The sequence below is a fragment of the Bombina bombina genome, chromosome 5, assembly GCF_027579735.1.
Source record: "Bombina bombina isolate aBomBom1 chromosome 5, aBomBom1.pri, whole genome shotgun sequence".
Classification (NCBI taxonomy): domain Eukaryota; kingdom Metazoa; phylum Chordata; class Amphibia; order Anura; family Bombinatoridae; genus Bombina; species Bombina bombina.
The window spans coordinates 331442074-331463187 of record NC_069503.1 but is presented as its reverse complement, the minus strand read 5'-3'; the positions used below and the strand labels follow the sequence as shown (position 1 = coordinate 331463187).

General features: G+C 41.4%; 1 protein-coding gene across 2 annotated transcripts in view; it reads left to right on the top strand.

Moving 5' to 3' along the window:
• SNX13 (sorting nexin 13) overlaps positions 1–21114 on the top strand; it is an 882412-nt gene that overhangs the window by 224498 nt on the left and 636800 nt on the right. For both annotated transcript variants that reach the window (XM_053714126.1, XM_053714125.1), the window contains exon 4: positions 17953–18042. In XM_053714126.1, the coding sequence (XP_053570101.1) occupies positions 17953–18042 (90 nt within the window). The remainder of the gene's footprint in view (positions 1–17952; positions 18043–21114) is intronic.

Below are 21114 nucleotides of genomic sequence, written 5' to 3'. Positions count from 1 at the left end.
GAACCCCATATGAGAATGTGTACTAAATGTATTGATTTCACTTTAAACAATAAAGATCAGCTTTTATCTTTAAAAATTTTTATCACCAGAGGATTCTGGCGAGGGGGAAGTTATGCCGACTAACTCTCCCCACGTGTCAGACCCTTTAAAGACTCCCGCTCAAGGGACTCGCGCTAAAATGGCGCCAAGTACATCAAAGACGCCCATAGCGATTACTTTGCAGGACATGGCGGCAATCATGGATAATACCCTGTCAGCGGTATTAGCCAGACTGCCTGAATTCAGAGGAAAGCGTGATAGCTCTGGGGTTAGACGTAGTACAGAGCGCGCAGATGCCTTAAAGCCCATGTCTGATACTGCGTCACAATATGCAGAAGCTGAGGAAGGAGAGCTTCAGTGTGTGGGTGACATTTCTGATTCGGGGAAACCTGATTCAGATATTTCTACTTTTAAGTTTAAGCTTGAGAACCTCCGTGTATTGCTTGGGGAGGTGTTAGCTGCTCTGAATGACTGTGACACAATTGCAGTGCCAGAGAAATTGTGTAGACTGGATAAATACTATGCAGTGCCGGTGTGTACTGATGTTTTTCCAATACCTAAAAGGTTTACAGAAATCATTAATAAGGAGTGGGATAGACCCGGTGTGCCGTTTCCCCCCCCTCCTATTTTTAGAAAAATGTTTCCAATAGACGCCACCAACACGGGACTTATGGCAGACGGTCCCTAAAGTGGAGGGAGCAGTTTCTACTTTAGCAAAGCGTACCACTATCCCGGTTGAGGACAGTTGTGCTTTTTCAGATCCAATGGATAAAAAATTAGGTTACCTTAAGAAAATGTTTATTCAACAAGGTTTTATCCTGCAGCCCCTTGCATGCATTGCGCCTGTCACTACTGCTGCGGCGTTCTGGTTTGAATCTCTGGAAGAGGCCTTTCAGACCGCTACTCCATTAACTGAAATTCTTGACAAGCTTAGAACACTTAAGCTAGCTAATTCTTTTGTTTCTGACGCCATTGTTCATTTGACTAATCTAACGGCTAAGAATTCTGGATTCGCCATCCAGGCGCGTAGGGCGCTATGGCTTAAATCTTGGTCAGCTGACGTGACTTCAAAGTCTAAATTACTCAACATTCCCTTCAAGGGGCAGACCCTATTTGGGCCTGGTTTGAAGGAAATTATTGCTGACATTACTGGAGGTAAGGGTCATACCCTTCCTCAAGACAGGGCCAAATCAAAAGCCAAACAGTCTAATTTTCGTGCCTTTCGAAATTTCAAGGCAGGTGCAGCATCAACATCCTCTGCTACAAGACAATAGGGAACTTTTGCTCAATCCAAGCCGGGCTGGAAACCTAACCAGTCCTGGAACAAAGGCAAGCAGGCCAGAAAGCCTGCTGCTGCCTCTAAGACAGCATGAAGGAACGGCCCCCTATCCGGTAACGGATCTAGTAGGGGGCAGACTTTCTCTCTTGGCCCAGGCGTGGGCAAGAGATGTTCAGGATCCCTGGGCGTTGAAGATCATATCTCAGGGATATCTTCTGGACTTCAAAGCTTCCCCTCCTCAAGGGAGATTTCACCTTTCGAGATTATCTGTAAACCAGATAAAGAAAGAGGCATTCTTACGCTGTGTGCAAGACCTCCTAGTTATGGGAGTGATCTGTCCAGTTCCACAGTTGGAACAGGGACAGGGTTTTTATTCAAATCTGTTTGTGGTTCCCAAAAAAGAGGGAACCTTCAGACCCATTTTGGATCTAAAGATCTTAAACAAATTCCTCAGAGTTCCATCGTTCAAAATGGAAACTATTCGGACCATCCTACCTATGATCCAGGAGGGTCAGTACATGACCACAGTGGATTTGAAGGATGCTTACCTTCACATACCGATTCACAAAGATCGTCATCGGTTCCTAAGGTTTGCCTTTCTGGACAGGCATTACCAATTTGTGGCTCTTCCCTTCGGGTTAGCTACAGCTCCAAGAATCTTTACAAAGGTTCTGGGATCGCTTCTGGCGGTCCTAAGACCGCGAGGTATATCAGTGGCCCCTTATCTGGACGACATCCTGATACAGGCGTCAAGCTTTATAGATTGCCAAGTCACATACGGACATAGTTCTGGCATTTCTCAGGTCACATGGGTGGAAGGTGAACGAGGAAAAGAGTTCTCTATCCCCACTCTCAAGAATCTCCTTCCTAGGGACTCTGATAGATTCTGTAAAAATGAAGATTTACCTGACAGAATCCAGGTTATCAAAGCTTCTAAAATCTTGCTATGTTCTTCATTCTATTCCGCGCCCTTCGGTGGCTCAGTGTATGGAAGTAATCGGCTTGATGGTAGCGGCGATGGACATAGTGCCATTTGCGCGCCTACATCTCAGACCGCTGCAACTATGCATGCTCAGTCAGTGGAATGGGGATTACACAGATTTGTCCCCTCTGCTAAATCTGGATCAAGAGACCAGAGATTCTCTTCTCTGGTGGCTATCTCGAGTCCATCTGTCCAAAGGTGTGACCTTTTGCAGGGCAGATTGGACAATTGTAACAACAGATGCCAGCCTTCTAGGTTGTGGTGCAGTCTGGAATTCCCTGAAGGCTCAGGGATCGTGGACTCAGGAGGAGAAACTCCTCCCAATAAATATTCTGGAGTTAAGAGCAATATTCAATGCTCTTCTAGCTTGGCCTCAGTTAGCAACCCTGAGGTTCATCAGATTTCAGTCGGACAACATCACAACTGTGGCTTACATCAACCATCAAGGGGGAACCAGGAGTTCCCTAGCGATGTTAGAAGTCTCCAAGATAATTCGCTGGGCAGAGACTCACTCTTGCCACCTATCAGCAATCCATATCCCAGGTGTAGAGAACTGGGAGGCGGATTTTCTAAGTCGTCAGACTTTTCATCCGGGGGAGTGGGAACTCCATCCAGAGGTGTTTGCTCAATTGGTTCATCGTTGGGGCAAACCAGAACTGGATCTCATGGCGTCTCGCCAGAACGCCAAGCTTCCTTGTTACGGATCCAGGTCCATGGACCCAGAAGCGGCACTGATAGATGCTCTAGCAGCACCTTGGTTCTTCAACCTGGCTTATGTGTTTCCACCGTTTCCTCTGCTCCCTTGACTGATTGCCAAAATCAAACAGGAGAGAGCATCAGTGATCTTGATAGCGCCTGCGTGGCCACGCAGGACCTGGTATGCAGACCTAGTGGACATGTCATCCTTTCCACCATGGACCCTGCCTCTGAGACAAAACTTTCTACTACAAGGTCCTTTCAATCATCCGAATCTAATTTCTCTGAGACTGACTGCATGGAGATTGAACGCTTGATTTTATCAAAGCGTGGCTTCTCCGAGTCAGTCATTGATACCCTTATACAGGCACGAAAGCCTGTCACCACGAAAATCTACCATAAAATATGGCGTAAATACCTTTATTGGTGTGAATCCAAGAATTACTCATGGAGTAAGGTTAGGATTCCTAGGATATTGTCCTTTCTCCAAGAGGGTTTGGAAAAAGGATTATCAGCTAGTTCTTTAAAGGGACAGATTTCTGCTCTTTCTATTCTTTTGCTCAAGCGTCTGGCAGAAGTTCCAGACGTTCAAGCTTTTTGTCAGGCTTTGGTTAGAATTAAGCCTGTTTAAACCTGTTGCTCCCCCATGGAGCTTAAACTTGGTTCTTAAAGTTCTTCAAGGGGTTCCGTTTGAACCCCTTCATTCCATTGATATCAAACTTTTATCTTGGAAAGTTCTGTTTTTGATGGTTATTTCCTCGGCTCGGAGAGTCTCTGAGTTATCTGCCTTACAATGTGATTCTCCTTATCTGATTTTCCATTCAGATAAAGTAGTTCTGCGTACAAAACCTGGGTTTTTACCAAAGGTAGTTTCTAACAAGAATATCAATCAAGAGATTGTTGTTCCATCATTGTGTCCTAATCCTTCTTCAAAGAAGGAACGTCTTTTACATAATCTGGACGTGGTCCGTGCTTTGAAGTTTTACTTACAAGCTACAAAAGATTTTCGCCAAACATCTACACTGTTTGTTGTTTACTCTGGACAGAGGAGAGGTCAAAAAGCTTCGGGAACCTCTCTTTCTTTTTGGCTTCGGAGCGTAATACGCTTAGCCAATGAGACTGCTGGACAGCAGCCCCCTGAAAGGATTACAGCTCATTCTACTAGAGCTGTGGCTTCCACCTGGGCCTTTAAAAATGAGGCTTCTGTTGAACAGATTTGCAAGGCGGCGACTTGGTCTTCGCTTCATACCTTTTCAAAATTTTACAAATTTGATACTTTTGCTTCTTCGGAGGCTATTTTTGGGAGAAAGGTTCTACAGGCAGTGGTTCCTTCCATTTAAGCCTGCCTTGTCCCTCCCTTCATCCGTGTACTTTAGCTTTGGTATTGGTATCCCACAAGTAATGGATGATCCGTGGACTGGATACACCTTACAAGAGAAAACATAATTTATGCTTACCTGATAAATTTATTTCTCTTGTGGTGTATCCAGTCCACGGCCCGCCCTGTCTTTTAAGGCAGGTCTAAATTTTAATTTAAACTACAGTCACCACTGCACCCTATGGTTTCTCCTTTCTCGGCTTGTTTCGGTCGAATGACTGGATATGGCAGTTAGGGGAGGAGCTATATAGCAGCTCTGCTGTGGGTGATCCTCTTGCAACTTCCTGTTGGGAAGGAGAATATCCCACAAGTAATGGATGATCCGTGGACTGGATACACAACAAGAGAAATAAATTTATCAGGTAAGCATAAATTATGTTTTTTTCATATCTGGTCACTGCTCTAGGTAGTTGTGCAGAAGGTATTCCAGTTTATCCAAGGTTATTTTGGCCTCTAAATACTCAGTGTCTTCTACCCATGGTGGTAGTTCAGTATGGTTAAAGTCCTGGATTGCTGATTTATGTATTTCTTCTTACTTTTTTGTTGTATAGACAATGTGTTATCTTTACTGTATAAACTGTTATCTTTAGGTCTTTAAAACTAAACCAGGGACCAAGAAACCCAGTAGCCAGTTTGCCACTGACTCCTAAAATTTTACCCATGGCTCTTAACAGGATTATATTCTAAGGATACAGGTAGATTTCACCAGCCTTCCTTTACCAAGGTTTTTTTTTTCTCAGGACCTGGTGAAAGGGAAGATCTTCTGGGCTGTTCTTTCAGTATCTTAAAGTACTGTCAGTACTTTTGTATTGTTCACAGTCAATAATAGAGTTCTTGACATCCATTTGAGCTCACACCCCTCAAGTGCATGATTTTTCCACTTTCTAGTGGCAAATATTGTTTTCCATGTGGTAGTTCTTTCGGGTTGCCTACTGCTGATTAGGATCTTTAAGGCAGCTTGTCTAGCATTGTTCGGGACACATGGTACACATACCTACATACATAATTTAAAATATCTATCCGCCAGCAAAGATTTGCTGGGTTTTAAACCAGCATTGTCACTACAGACTGTTGTGCATTTTCTGCCTTTTGTTCAGTAAGGTCAGTTTATGTCTACAATAGCTTAAAAGGATGCTTACCTTCATGTTCAAAATCAGAGATTATTTTCAGTTTCTGAGGTTTGCCTTTCTTGATAGGCATTTTCAGTTTGTTGCTCTACCATTTGGTCTGGCTACAGCTCTAATAATATTCACAATGGTTCTGTTATCAGGCCTCCAGGCTATTGTGTTTCCATGCCTGTGCGACATCTTGGCTCAAGCTCAGTATTTTCCTTTACCAACCAACTCTTGTTTCTTTAATCACATAGTTGGAGTATCAATTTACCAAAAAGTTCTTTGTTTCTTTTTGGGGCTTTCAAATAGATTCAGTCTCCATGAGTCTTTCTTTAACAGAGTAGAGAAGGTTACAATTGGTGTCAGCGTGTCTGAACCTTCAGTTTCATGATTGCAGCTTCAGATGTAATTCTGTTTGCATGTTTTCACATGAGGCCTCTTCAGCTTTGTATGCTGCGTTAATGGTGCAGAGATTATACTCTGCTGTCAAAAAGGATATTTTTGGATCCCAGTATAAGTCGGTCTCTAACTCATTTCTTCTACTAGATACGAGTCCACGGATTCATCCTTACTTGTGGGATATTATCCTCCTGCTAACAGGAAGTGGCAAAGAGCACCACAGCAGAGCTCCTCCCTTCTCTCCACCCCAGTCATTCTCTTTGCCTATACTAAGTAATAGGGAGAGGTAAAGTGAAAGAGGTGTTAAAATTATAGTTTTTATTTTCTTCAAACAAGATTTTTTTATTTTAAATGGCACCGGTGAGTGCTATTTTTTCTCGGGCAGTAGATGGATGAAGATTTCTGCCTGGAGACTGATGATCTTAGCAATTGTCACTAAGATCCAGAGAAGTTCCTACTGAATGGCTGAGGAGTACTTGAGAAGCTTCAGTGTGGGGAACGTTTTTTCATGCTACAAGCATTGAGGTATGTTCAGTCATTTTTTTTCTGGAGAGACTGTGTTATTTCAGAACTGGCTGACAGTATTCCCATAAGGGAAGGGGTAAGCAGTAATCCTACATGTGATAGAAGGGTATTACTGGGACCTGTATGTTATGGGCTGAAAAATGGTTGACACTGATAACATAATGGTTTTTGTGCATAACGATTTTATGTTTAGAGGGCAACTTAATGTTTTTTGTGTGCAAACGTTTTTGTCTTTTGATGGCACTGGAGGGTTCACATGGCTTTCAACATTAGGTTGGGTATATGGAAACCCACATGGCTAGGTTCTAGACCGCTTTACAGCAGTTTTTACTAGGCAGTGAGACCTCGATATAGATGGGCGGGGGCCTAATTTCGCGCCTCAGATGCGCAGTTGAATTTCTTATGCAAGCAGCAAGCTCCAGTTCCGGTGGGCCTAAACTGAAAGATTTGGCCTAAACGAAGTGATAGAGTGAATTTACAGACCCATGAGGGCAGGTAGGTGCCACATCAGAGCTGTGGCGAGTTGAAGGGGGTTGATTGTTTAATTACATAACGTGTTTTTCCCCATTAAGGGTTAAGCATACCTTACTTGTGGTGCAATCTTAGCTGGCAAGATAAGACACATATGGTTCTCAGTCAGAAGAGAATCAGGTTATGCCATCCAATTCTCCCCAAGTTTCACAACCTTTAACGCCTCGCTCAAGCGACGCCTAGTACTTCTAGCGCTTCTTTCACCCTGCAAGATATGGCTGCAGTTATGTCTACTACCCTTAGAGGGTATTATCTAAACTGCCAGGTTTACAGGGTAAGCGCAGCAGGTCAGGTATTAGAGTAAATGCTGAGCCCTCTGATGCTTTATTGGCCATCTCCGATGTACCCTCACAGTGTTCTGATTTGGGATGGGCGAATTGCTGTCTGAGGGAAAGCTTTCAGACTCAGGAGAGATGTGTGGAAAGGTGATAACTAAGCGCCAACTATATAATGCAACAGACCTCCAGCTCTAATAAATTGGCTTTAAGTTTTATGGGCTAACGCTGGGAACATAAAACTCTTAACTACAGTGCTACAAAGTACACTAACACCCATGAACTACCTATGAACCACTAAACCGAGGCCCCCCCACATCGCAAACCCTATAATAAAATGATTTAACCCCTAATCTGCCGACCGGACACCGCCAACACCTACATTATAGCTATGAACCCCAAATCTGCTGTCCCTAACATCGCCGACACCTATATTATATTTATTAACCCCTAATCTGCCCCTCTCAATGTCGCCGCCACCTACGTACACTTATTAACCCCTAATCTGCCGACCGGAACATCGCCGCCACTATAATAAATGTATTAACCCCCTAAACCGCCGCAATCCCGCCTCGCAAACACTATAATAAATTTTATTAACCCCTAATCTGCCCCTCCCTAACATTGCCGCCACCTACCTATTATTAACCCCTAATCTGCCGCCCCCAACGTGGCCGCTACTATAATAAAGTTCAGTGTCTTGAGAAAGGTCAGTGGAGACCAAAACCGGTTGACTGGTAAGGAGTATTTTAATTGTGATTACATTAAGAAGCCATCTGCACTATTGTTTGCCTTTCCTTTTTTGGCAGGTAAGGGACAACATTGCAAGTTAGAATTATTTGTTTAACTACCGCCCAAGAAGATTTCTACATAATCAGCAGCTGGGATCCATATTGAGATAGACTATAGCAAGATTCTTATTATCCAATTTGAATATTTATTTGGACTTTTAAGCATTTTATGTTATATCATCCGTTTTTTAACCCACTGTTGTTATATGGTCTCTTTTAATTAACATCTCGAGGCTCTTTGAGCAAGTCCCTTATATCCAGCTCAGCAACTCTGAGCCCTTTAGATTTGTATTTTAGGGTATCAATTTAGAGCCTGTGTTCAATTTCAATCCAATCACAAAGTTTTGCCACTATTCAGTGTTTATAATAGATATTTGTTCACATCACATCACAGTTTGCAAGCAGAAACACACGTTAAAGTTGTGCTGTTTTTTTTTTTTTTGGTTCTATTTATGCTTTATGTTTGCATTAGTTGATTTGTCCAAAATTCACTTGTATATCATTTTATTTTGAATTCATTGTTTATTTTGAAAATAAGGTTCACACACCCCTGTAATATTTTTCTCACATTTTTTCACTTGTTAGGATTTACACCCTTTTTGGATAAACACATAGGCACAACCTCAGGTCTTATATTTTGAATTCAGGTTCTAGACATTCCTGTAACATTTTTTTTTTGTCCACCTGTTAGGATTTACACAATTTTGGATAAACACATAGGCAAAACCCCAATTCGGAGCCTCTTACATTTCACACCCACTGGTTTCAAGCAACCTGGAATCTATCCACCTGTGCATTGTAACCCATTGTTTTTATAAATAAAGTGTGCATAAGCGCTCCTAGCATTCACATATTAGAATTTAAGTTTATGCGATAGACATTATTTGTTAGATTTTTTTGTTGTTATTTATTGTTCTACAAGCATTTTTAAATTGTTCCTAGTGTTTCAATATATATTTTAAAGTGTAACATGGATCCATGACTAATTGTTAATTTTAAATGTACCAACTTTTTTATCTTATGTATTAAATCATATTGTTTCAACCTATTGTTACCTTTGGTATTTGACTATCTGCCCATAGACCCTGCCTACGTTGTTTGGCGCTCTGATATCCAATCTTAAAAGACTCAGGAAAGATGTTCCCTCAAACAGACTCAGATGTGACGGCCTTTAAGTTTAAGTTTAAGCTTGAACACCTCCGCTTGTTACTCCGGGAGGTTTTAGCGACTCTGGATGATTGTGACCCTATTGTCATCCCACCAGAGAAATTGTGTAAAATGGATAAATATCTAGAGGTCCCTACTTACACTAATGCTTTTCCAGTCCCTAGAAGAATTTCAGACATTGTTACTAAGGAATGGGATAGACCAGGCATTCCGTTCTCTCCCCCTCCTACTTTTAAGAAATGTTTCCCATATCTGACACCATTCGGGATTCTTGGCAGACGGTCCCTAAGGTGGAGGGAGCTATTTCTACCCTAGCTAAGCGTACAACTGTACCTATTGAGGACAGTTGTGCTTTCAAAGATCCTATGGATAAAAAATTAGAGGGGTCTTCTAAAGAAATTGTTTATTCATCAGGTTTTTCTAATACAACCTATAGCGTGCATTGTTACATTATAACTACTGCAGCAGCTTTTTGTTTTGAGGCTCTAGAGGAGTCTCTTAAGGTTGAGACCCCCATTAGATGATATTTTGGATATAATTAAGCACTCAAGCTAGCGAATTCATTTATTACAGATGCCCGCTTTTCAAATGGCTAAATTAGCGGCAAAGAATGCATGGCTTTGCCATTTTAGCGCGGTAGAGTGTTATGGGCTTATGTCTTGGTCTGCTGATGTGTCATCAAATTCCAAAGCTTTTAGCTTTTCCTTTTAAAGGTAAGACCCTATTCGGGCCTGAACTAAAGGAGATAATTTCCGACATTACTGGAGGTAAAGGTCATGCCCTTCCTCAGGACAAGACGTATAAAATGAGGGCCAACAAAATAATTTTTGTTCCTTTCGAATCTTTAAGCAGGAGGGGAACTTTGCACAATCCAAGTCAGTCTGGAGACCTAACCAGACCTGGAATAAAGGTAAACAGGCCAAGAGCCCGCTGCTGCTACCAAGACAGCATGAAGGGGCAGCCCCCGATCCGGGACCGGATCTAGTAGGGGGCAGACTTTCTCTCTTCGCTCAGGCTTGGGCAAGGGACATTCAGGATCCCTGGGCATTAGAAATCGTGACCCTGGGGTATCGACTAGAATTCAAGAATTTTCTCCCAAGCGGGAGATTTCATCTTTCACGTTTGTCTGTAGACCAGACAAAAAGAGAGGCGTTCTTACGCTGTGTAAAAAACCTATATACCATGGGTGTAATCTGCCCAGTTCCAAAACTAGAACAGGGGCAGGGGTTTTTACTCAAATCTGTTTGTGGTTCCAAAAAAAGAGGAACCTTTAGACCGATTTTAGATCTCAAATGCCTAAACAAATTTCTCAGAGTCCCATTGTTCAAGATGGAGACCATTCGAACTATTTTATCAATGATCCAGGAGGGTCAATATATGATTACCGTGGATTTAAAGGATGCGTATCTTCACATTCCTATCCACAGAGATCATCACCAGTTTCTCAGGTTCGCCTTCCTGGACAAACACTACCAGTTTGTGGCCCTCCTTTTCGGGTTGGCCACAGCTCCAGAATCTTCACAAAGGTGCTAGGGTCCCTTCTGGTGGTTCTAAGGCCGCGGGGCATAGCAGTGGCGCCCTATCTCGATGATATTTTGATTCAGGCGTCAATTACCAGCTAGCCAAATCTCACACGGACATTGTGCTTGCTTTTCTAAGAACTCACGGGTGGAAGGTGAATATACAAGAGAGTTCACTAGTTCCACTGACAAGAGTTCCATTCCTAGGAACTCTGATATACTCGGTAGACATGAAAATATTTCTGACGGAGGTCAGAAAGTCAAAGATCTTAACTACTTGCCGGGAACTTCGGTCCACTCCTCGGCCATCAGTGGCGCAGTGTATGGAGGTCATTGGATTAATGGTAGCGGCAATGGACATCGTTCCGTTTGCTTGCTTACATCTCAGGCCACTGCAGCTGTGCATGCTCAGACAGTGGAATAGGGATTATGTGGATTTATCGCCTCAGATCAATCTGGATCTAGAGACAAGAGACTCTCTTCTTTGGTGGTTGTCACAGGATCATCTGTCCCAGGGAATGTGCTTCCGCAGACCAGCATGGGTCATAGTGACGACGGACGTCAGCCTCTTGGGCTGGGGTGCAGTCTGGAATTCCCTGACGGCTCAAGGTATTTGGACTCAGGAGGAGTCCCTACTACCAATCAATATTGCGATGTTCGATCCGCCCCCTATTCTTCTTCATTGAGTAATACTTTGACCCTGTACCTCACAGTCAGCAGACACATTCCAGCCAATCAGCAGCAGACCCTCCCTCCCAGACCCTCCTACCTCCTGGACAGCATCCATTTTAGATTCATTCGGGAAGCTGCATTCTTAGTGAGAGGAGGGACAGTGTAGCTGCTGCTGATTTAATAGGGAAATCGATAGCTAGGCTAGTGTATTCAGTGTCCACTACATTCCTGAAGGACTCATCTGATCTCTGCTGTAAGGACAGCACACCAAAAAGCCCTTTTTAGGGCTAGAACATCAGTCTGCCTTTTTTCCTGTGTAATCTAATTGCAGTTGCCTGCCTGCCAGCGTGTGTGTCAGGCTAACAGCGTATACTGTGCCCACTTGCCCAGTGCCACCACTCATATCTGGTGTAACAGTAGTGTAGATTTAAAAAACAACACTTTTTTGACTGTGTTAAATAATAGCAGTCAGTTTCCTTCACACGTGTGCGTTTCAGTGCCTGCCTTCCAGGGCACAGTGTCACCCCAGTGCAACTCCTATCTGGTGTAACAGTAGTGTACATTTAAAAAAAAAAAAAATACAATTTTGACTGTAATAGATTGAATAGCAGTTAGTTGTCTGCAAGCGTGTGTCAGGCCTACAGCGTCTACTCTGCCAACTTCTGCCAGTGCACAGTGCCACTCATATCTGTTGTCACAGTAGCTTGCACGCATAGTACCATTAATAGAAAAAAAAAATGACAGGTAGAGGCAGGCCACCCCGCAGGGGCCGTCATGGTCGTGGTGCTGTGATTCCCTTTGGCCCTAGAATAATGCCCAGTGTTCAGAGGCCACGTACCCCGAACTCGAACAGTTCTGAGGACATAGTTGACTGGCTAACACAGGACACCCAATCTTCTACAGCTTCCGCTCGGAACTTTGATTGCACCATCCTCCTCCAGCTTAGCTTCGGGCACCTCTCAAGTTACCACTCGCCCGCCTGCTGCCGCCACCAACACTAGCACCACAGCCGCTTCACTTGATCTGTCAGAGGAGTTATTTACACATCAGTTGGAAGAAATGAGTGATAGTGATGCGCAACCATTATTGCCAGAGGATGTAGATAACAGGGATATGTCTCAGTCAAGCAGCATTACACACATGGGCGTACGGTGTGATGATGATGATGTTGTACCCGCTGCTGCTTCCTTTGCTGAGTTGTCAGATACAAGTGAATCGGTTGATGATGACGATGCGTCCGTGGATGTAACGTGGGTGCCCGCTAGAAGAGAAGAAGAGGGGGAAAGTTCAGATGGGGAGATAGAGAGGAGGAGGAGACGAGTTGGAAGCAGGGGGAGGTCGTCGCAAGGAGCTAGTGGCACAGTCAGACAGCATGCATCGGCACCCAGGGTCAGCCAGACAGCACGCCAATCAACGCATGCTGTTGCCACCACCAGAATGCCGTCATTGCAGAACTCAGCAGTGTGGCATTTTTTTGTGTGTGTCTGCCTCTGACAAGCGATGCCATTTGCAACCTGTGCCAAAAGAAACTGAGTCGTGGGAAGTCCAACACCCACCTAGGTACAACTGCTTTCAGTCAGGTGTCTGTCAAGGACATGTTTGAGCGACCAATGTCACAAAGTCACCGCCTTGCCCGGCATCTGACAGCTGGCTTGTCTGAACTCTTAGCCCGCCAGCTACATTACATTCCAATTCATCCAGACCATTATCGTTTTCTGGGATTCTCTTTTCTAGACAAGCATTACCAATTTGTCGCTCTTCCGTTTAGCCTAGCAACAGCTCCGAGAATCTTTTTGAAGGTTCTCTGTGCCCTTCTATCTGTTATCAGAGAGCAGGGTATTGTGGTGTTAACTTATTTAGACGGTCTTTTGGTACTAGCTCAAACTTTTCATTTAGCAGAATCTCACACGAAACAACTAGTTTCTTCAAAAACATGGTTGGAGGATCAATTTACAAAAGTTTCTTGATTTGTAGACAAAGGTCACCTTTTTAGGTTTCCAGATAGATTCAGTGTCCATTACTCTTTCTCTGACAGACAAGAGACGAATTAAGTTAGTTTTAGCTTGTCAAAACCTTCAGTTTCGATCATTCCCTTCAGTGGCTATGTGCATGGAAGTTTTAGGTCTCATGATTGCATCATCGGACGCGATCCCCTTTGCTCGTTTTCATATGATGCCTCTACAGCTTTGCATGTTGCACCAACGGTGCAGGGATTATACTCGGATATCACAACTGATATACTTAAATCCCAACACTAAACTCGCTCTAACTTGGTGGTTAGACCATCACCTTATTGTTCAATTGGCCTCATTTGTTTGTCCTACTTGGTCTGTGATCACAACAGATGCAAGTCTCACAGGTTGGAAAGCTGTTTGGGGGTCTCTGACAGCACAAGGTGTTTGGAATCCTCAAGAGGCAAGGTAACCAATCAATATTTTAGAACTCTGTGCTATTTAGAGCTCTTCAGGCGTGGCCTCTATTGAAGAGAGAGCTTTACATTCGTTTTCAACCAGACAATATCACAACAGTAGCATATGTCAATCATCAAGGAGGGACTTGCAGTCCTTAAGCAATGAAGGAAGTATCCCAGATACTTTCTTGGACGGAATCCAACTCTTATCAAATTTCTGCGATTCCTATCCCAGGTGTAGACTATTGGGAAGCGGATTATCTCAGCCGTCAGACTTTACATCCAGGGGAGTGGTCTCTCCATCCAGAAGTGTTTTTCATCTTTTAGAGATGTGGGGTCTTCCAGAAATAGATCTGATGGCCTCTCATCTAAACAAGAAGCTTCACAGATACCTTTCCAGGTCCAGGGATCCTCAGGCGGAGATGGTGGATGCCTTAGCAGTTTATTGGTTTTACCAACCTGCTTAAATTTTTCCGCCTCTGGTTCTTCTTCCAAGGGTGATCTCCAAGATCATAATGGAACAATCTTATGTGTTTCTGATAGCACCAGCATGGCCTCACAGGTTTTGGTATGCAGATCTTGTCTGGATGTCCAGTTGCCAGCCTTGGCCACTTCCTTTAAGGCCAGAATTTCTGTCTCAAAGACCGTTTTTCCATCAGGATCTCAAATCTCTAAATTTAAAGGCATGGAAATTAAACTCTTAGTGCTTATTCATAGAGGTTTCTCTGACTCAGTGATTAGCACTATGATACAGGCTCTTAAGTCTGTTTCAAGGAAAATTTATCTTCGGGTTTGGAAAACCTATATTTCATTGTGTTCCACTCATAATTATTCTTTGCATTCTTTCAGAATTCCTAGGATTTTACAGTTTCTTCAGGATGGTTTGGATAAGGGTTTGTCTGCAAATACTTTGAAATGACACATTTCTGCTCTTTCAAACCCGTTATTAAATCTATTTCTCCTCCTTGGAGTCTAAATTTGGTTTTGAAGATTTGAAAAGCTCCTCCTTTTGAGCCTATGCATTCACTGGATATTAAATTACTTTCTTGGAAAGTGTTATTTCTTTTGGCCATCTCTTCTGCTAGAAGAGTTTCTGAATTGTCTGCTCTCTCTTGTGAGTCTCCTTATCTGATTTTCCATCAAGTTAAAGCTGTTTTGCGGACTTCATTTACATTTTTGCCTAAAGTTGGGAATTCTAACAACATTAATAGGGAAATTATTGTTCCTTCCTTGTGTCCTAATCCTAAGAATACTCTTAAAAGGTATTTACATTCTTTGGATGTGGTAACAGCTTTGACATATTATGCTGAGGCTACTAAAGATTTCAGAAAGACTTCTAGTCTATTTGTTATTTTTTCTGGCTCTAGGAAAGGTCAGAAAGCCTCTGCTATTTCTCTAGCATCTTGGTTGAAACTTTTACTTCAGAAATCTTATTTGGAGGTGGGGCAGTCTCCGCCTCAGAGAATTACAGCTCATTCTACTAGATCAGTTGCCACTTCTTGAGCTTTTAAGAATGAAGCTTCAGTTGATCAAATTTGCAAAGCAGCAACTTGGTCTTCTTTGCATACTTTTACTAAATTTTACCATTTTTATGTGTTTGCTTCTTCGGAAGCAACCTTTGGTAGAAAGGTTCTTCAGGCAGTTGTCTGTTTGATTCTAGTGCCTTTGATTTGAGTTTTTTTGAAATGTTTAAAGAAAACTTAATTAATTTTTTGGATTTAATTTCTCAGGGGTTTTAGCTGTTATTTTTATCCCTCCCACATCCACATCTTGGGTATTATATCACATACGTCACTAGCTCATGGACTCTTGCCACTTACATTAAAGAAAACATAATTTATGTAAGAATTTACCTGATAAATTAATTTATTTCATAGTGGCAAGAGTCCATGAGACCCACCCTATTTTTTGTGGTTATGATTTTTTGTATAAAGCACTTAATTTTTTTCCAGTTCCTGGGAGGTTTATTTATAGGAATTTTGAGATTTGGGAAACTTTGCCCCCTCCTGGTAGGAATGTATATCCCATACGTCACTAGCTCATGGACTCTTGCCACTATGAAATAAATTAATTTATCAGGTAAGTTCTTAAATAAATTATGTTTTCCTTCTGTATATGGAGAGTCCACGGCTTCCGTCCGTGTTTCTCTGATGGATGGCCCCCTAAATTTTGTGTTTTCTTTTGGCACCTTTTATTCCCTGATATTTCTCCTACTGTTCCTTGTTCCTTTGGCAGAATGACTGGGGAATAGGGGAAGTGGGAGAGATATTTATGCCTTTGGCTGGGGTTTCTGTGCCTCCTCCTGGTTGCCAGGTTCAATATTTCCGAACAGTAAGGAATGAAGCCGTGGACTCTACTTATACAGAAGTAAATTAAATGATCTGGTAAGCATAATTTATGTTTTCCTGGTGTGTAAATCATGGTTTTTCCTGACATGCTTTTAGAATTCTTAGGATTCTTCAGTTTTTGCATAATGGTCTAGATTAGATACATGTTTATCTGCCAGTTTCCTGAAAGGACAGAGTTCAGCTCTTTCAGTTTTGTTCCACAGAAAGTTTGCTAATCTTCCTGATGTTCATTGTTTTGTTCAGGCTCTGGTCCGAATTAAACCTGGAATCTTAACTGAGTGTTAAGGTGTTTTGCAGGCTCCTCCTTTTGAGCCTATGCATACATTGGACATTAAACTACTTTCTTGGAAAGTGTTGTTTCTTCTGGCCATATCTTCAGCTAGAAGAGTTTCTGAATTGTCTGCTCTTTCTTGTGAGCCTCCTTATTTGATTTTTCATCAAGATAAGGCTGGTTTACGGACGTCATTTCATTTTTTTGCCGAAGGTCGCTTCTTGAGGCAACATTGGTAGAGAGATTGTTGTTCCTTCTTTGTGTCCTAATCATAAGAATGCTTCTTAAACCTTTTTGGATCTACTGGATGTTGTTAAGACGTTGCAATATTATGTTGCTGCTACTAAGGATTTTAGACAAACCTCTAGACTCTCATGGACTCTCACCACCTGTATTAAATAAAACCTAATTTTTGTTTAACTGATAACTTTCTTTCTTTCTTGGTGGTGAGAGTCCATGAGACCCACCCTTTATATTTTTCATGGTGTTGAATATTTTGGGCCCCTTTCTCCCCCCCCCCCCATGCTCCTTTTATAGCTCTTATTCCTTTTTAATTACCTCACTTGTCTGGCTGTATGTTATACTGAGGTATGTGTGAGGTGGGTGGGGTTTTATGGAACTCTTGGGGTTTGGGAGTTTTTACCACCTCCTGGTGGTTGAGAAGAGTAATTTCCATGAGTAATGGATCGTGGACTCTCACCATAATGAAAAAAATACATGTATCGGGTAAATATAAATTATGTTTTTATGGGGTTAATTTTTTATTTAGCATATATATAATTTTTTTCCCCCTTCTCCTTTTATGGCTCTTATTCCTTTTTCTTACCTCACTTTGCTTGGATATATGTTAGACTGGAGTATGTGTGAGATAGGAGGGGTTTTATAGGGCTCTTTGGGTTTAGGAATCTTCCTCATAGTGGTAGAGAAAAGTGATTCCTAGGAGTAATGGATCGTGGACTCTCACCACCATGAAATAAATTAATTTATCAGGTAAGCATAAATAATGTTTTTGTGTTGTGCAGTATATTTTGTATTGCTTTTCTTTTTTGCTTTGCCACCCATTAAACACCTTGTTACCATTGCATAGTTTTCATCTCTTTGGTGATTACTAGCAAGGGAGTGCCAAGATAACTAAAAATTAACATGAAACAATACAGTAATTTCTTAATCTTGGCTCATATCCCAGGATAAAAATCATACATTTTCCCTCTATTTCTCTTTCCTGTTTGTTGACTTTTGGACATGCCTTAGAGTGAGATGGGTATGTGGTAACAATGCTTATTTTATAGTGATAAGTGTGTGGAGTGATCAGTGTGATGTATCATTTAGGGATATGTGCCATGGTATAGAAATCGATGTATATTTTGGTGTTAATTTCTAGTTTTTATCGTGTTGTAGCAAAAAGCAGCCTGAAAATATTCTGCTCATTAACTATTTTAAGTAATATTTAGTTACTTTTAATACGCATGCTGATTTGTGCCTAATGATAAAATAAGCATTTTTTTATTTATATTTTTATTTTGTATTTATTTTGTTCATTTATTTATTATTGGTCAGTGTCTAGAAGAAATGAAACGTGAAGCTAAACCCATTAGGATTGATAGAAGAGTAACCGGTGCCAGCATAATTGACGAACCTCTGCAGCAAGTGAGTTTTGATAGAAAAGTTAACTTTTTTCTTTATGTAATTAAAGGGCCAGTCAACACAGCACAAAACCAAAATAAATATACAGTCACATAGAGGATTAAGTTTATTATGTATATGAGCATTCAAAATAAAAATTTACGCCTAGATTACGAGTCTTGCGTTAGCCTTAAAAAGCAGCGTTGAGAGGTCCCAACACTGCTTTTTAACGCTGGCTGGTATTAAGAGTCTGGCAGGTACAGGTGTACTGCTCACTTTTTTTCCGCGACTCGAGCATACCGCAAATCCACTTGCGTCAATTGCGTATCCTATCTTTTCAATGGAATTTTCCTAACGCCGGTATTACGAGTCTTGGAAAAAGTGAGCGGTACACCCTCTCCTGTCAAGACTCCTACCGCATTTAAAAGTCAGTAGTTAAGAGTTTTATGGGCTAACGCTGTAGTATAAAACTCTTAACTAAAGTGCTAAAAAGTACACTAACACCCATAAACTACCTATTAACTTCTAAACCGAGGTCCCCCCTCACATGGCAAACACTTAACTAAAATTTTTAACCCCTAATCTGCCGACCGGACATCGCCGCCACTTTAATAAATATATAAACCCCTAAACCGCCACACTCCCGCCTCACAAACATTAGTTACATTTTATTAACCCCTAATCGGCCGTCCCTAACGTCGCCGACACCTACCTACATTTATTAACCCCTAATCTGCCGCCCCAACGTTGCCAACACTATATTAAAGTTATTAACCCCTAAATCTAAGTCTAACCCTAACCCCCCCAACTTAAATATAATTTAAATACATCTAAATAAAATTACTACAACTAACTAAATTATTCCTATTTAAACTAAATACTTACCTATAAAATAAACCCTAAGATAGCTACAATATAACTAATAGTTACATTGTAGCTATCTAAGGTTTTATTTTACTTTACAGGCAAGTTTGTATTTATTTTAACTAGGTACAATAGTTATTAAATAGTTATTAACTACAGGTGGCCCTCGTTTTACAACGGTTCAATTTACACCGTTTCAGAATAACAACCTTTTTTTCCAGTCGTGACTGCTATTGAAAGGCATTGAGAAGCAGTGCATTTATTAAAATAGCCAGTAGGTGGAGCTGTCCACTTGTGTTGCAGCAAAGCCAAGCAAGCTGAAATTAATCAGTTTAACCAAACCTGAGCTATCGAGCAGATTTCAAAGGAACAAGATCTTCCTGTCTATAATTTCGACCAGATTGGAATGCATAGAAAGAACTGTTTGCAGAAAAATGCAAGTGAAGTCTGTGTTGTGTGATTATTTTATTAGGTTTATAATGCTGTCTAGCATTTAAAGTCTTCATTTCAAAGCTTTAAAAATAATGTATTAGGTGTTAATTATGACAATTTTGAGAGGGGCCTGGAACCTATCTCCCTCACTTCCCATTGACTTACATTAAAAACTGGGTTTCAATTTACAACGGTTTTGATTTACAACCATTCCTTCTGGAACCTAACCCCGGCGTAAACTGAGGGCTACCTGTATTTAATAACTACCTAGCTAAAATAAGTACAAATTCACCTGTAAAATAAACCCTAACCTAAGTTACAATTACACCTAACACTACACTATAATTAAATTAATTCCCTAAACTAACTACAATTAAATACAATTATCTAAATTACAAAAACAAACAACAAATTACAGAAAATAAAATAAAATGTTTTTAAACTAATTACACCTAATCTAATCCCCCTAATAAAATAGCCCCCCAAAATAATAAAAATCCCTACCCTATACTAAATTACAAATATTTCTTAATAGGGCCTTTTGCGGGGCATTACCCCAAAGTAATCAGCTCTTTCACCTGTAAAAAAAAAAATACAATACCCCCCCAACATTAAACCCACCACCCACACACCCAACCCTACTCTAAAACCCACCCAATCCCCCCTTAATAAAACCTAACACTAACCCCTTGAAGGTCACCCTACCTTGAGACATCTTCACCCAACCAGGCAGAAGTGGTCCTCCAGATGGCCAGAAGTCTTCATCCAGACGGCATCTTCGATCTTCATCCATCCGGAGCGAAGCAGGTCCAACTTCAAGCCATCCAACACGGAGCATCCTCTTCCTTCCGACGACTAACACTAAATGACGGTAGAAAAAATTAAGGTAGAAAAAATCCTATTGGCTGATGCAATCAGCCAATAGGTTTGAAGTTCAATCCTATTGGCTGATCCAATCAGCCAATAGGATTGAGCTCGCATTCTATTGGCTGATTGGAACAGCCAATAGAATGCAAGCTCAATCCTATTGGCTGATTGGATCAGCCAATAGGATTTTTTCTACCTTAATTCCGATTGGCTGATAGAATTCTATCAGCCAATCGGAATTGAAGGGACGCCATATTGGATGACGTCACTTAAAGGTACCGTCATTTAGTGTTAGTCGTCGGAAGGAAGAGGATGCTCCGCTTCGGATGGCTTGAAGATGGACCCGCTCCGGATGGATGAAGATAGAAGATGCCGTCTGGATGAAAACTTCTGGCCGTCTGGAGGACCTCTTCTGCCTGGATCGGATGAAGACTTCTGGCCATCTGGAGGACCACTTCTGCCCGGTTGGGTGACGACGTCTCAAGGTAGGGTGATCTTCAAGGGGTTAGTGTTAGGTTTTATTAAGGGGGGATTGGGTGGGTTTTAGAGTAGGTTTAGGTGTGTGGGTGGTGGGTTTTAATGTTGGGGGGGTATTGTATTTATTTATTTTTTTTTACAGGTAAAAGAGCTGATTACTTTGGGGCAATGCCCGCAAAAGGCCATTTTAAGGGCTATTTGTAATTTAGTATAGGGTAGAGATTTTTTATTATTTTGGGAGGCTTTTTTATTTTATTAGGGGGATTAGATTAGGTGTAATTAGTTTAAAAAAATTGTAATTATTTTATTATTTTCTGTAATTTAGTGTTTTTTTTTTTCCCCGTAATTTAGATAATTGTATTTAATTAAATAAAGTTAGTTTAGGGAATTAGTTTAATTATAGTGTAGTGTTAGGTGTAATTGTAACTTAGGTTAGGGTTTATTTTACAGGTAAAT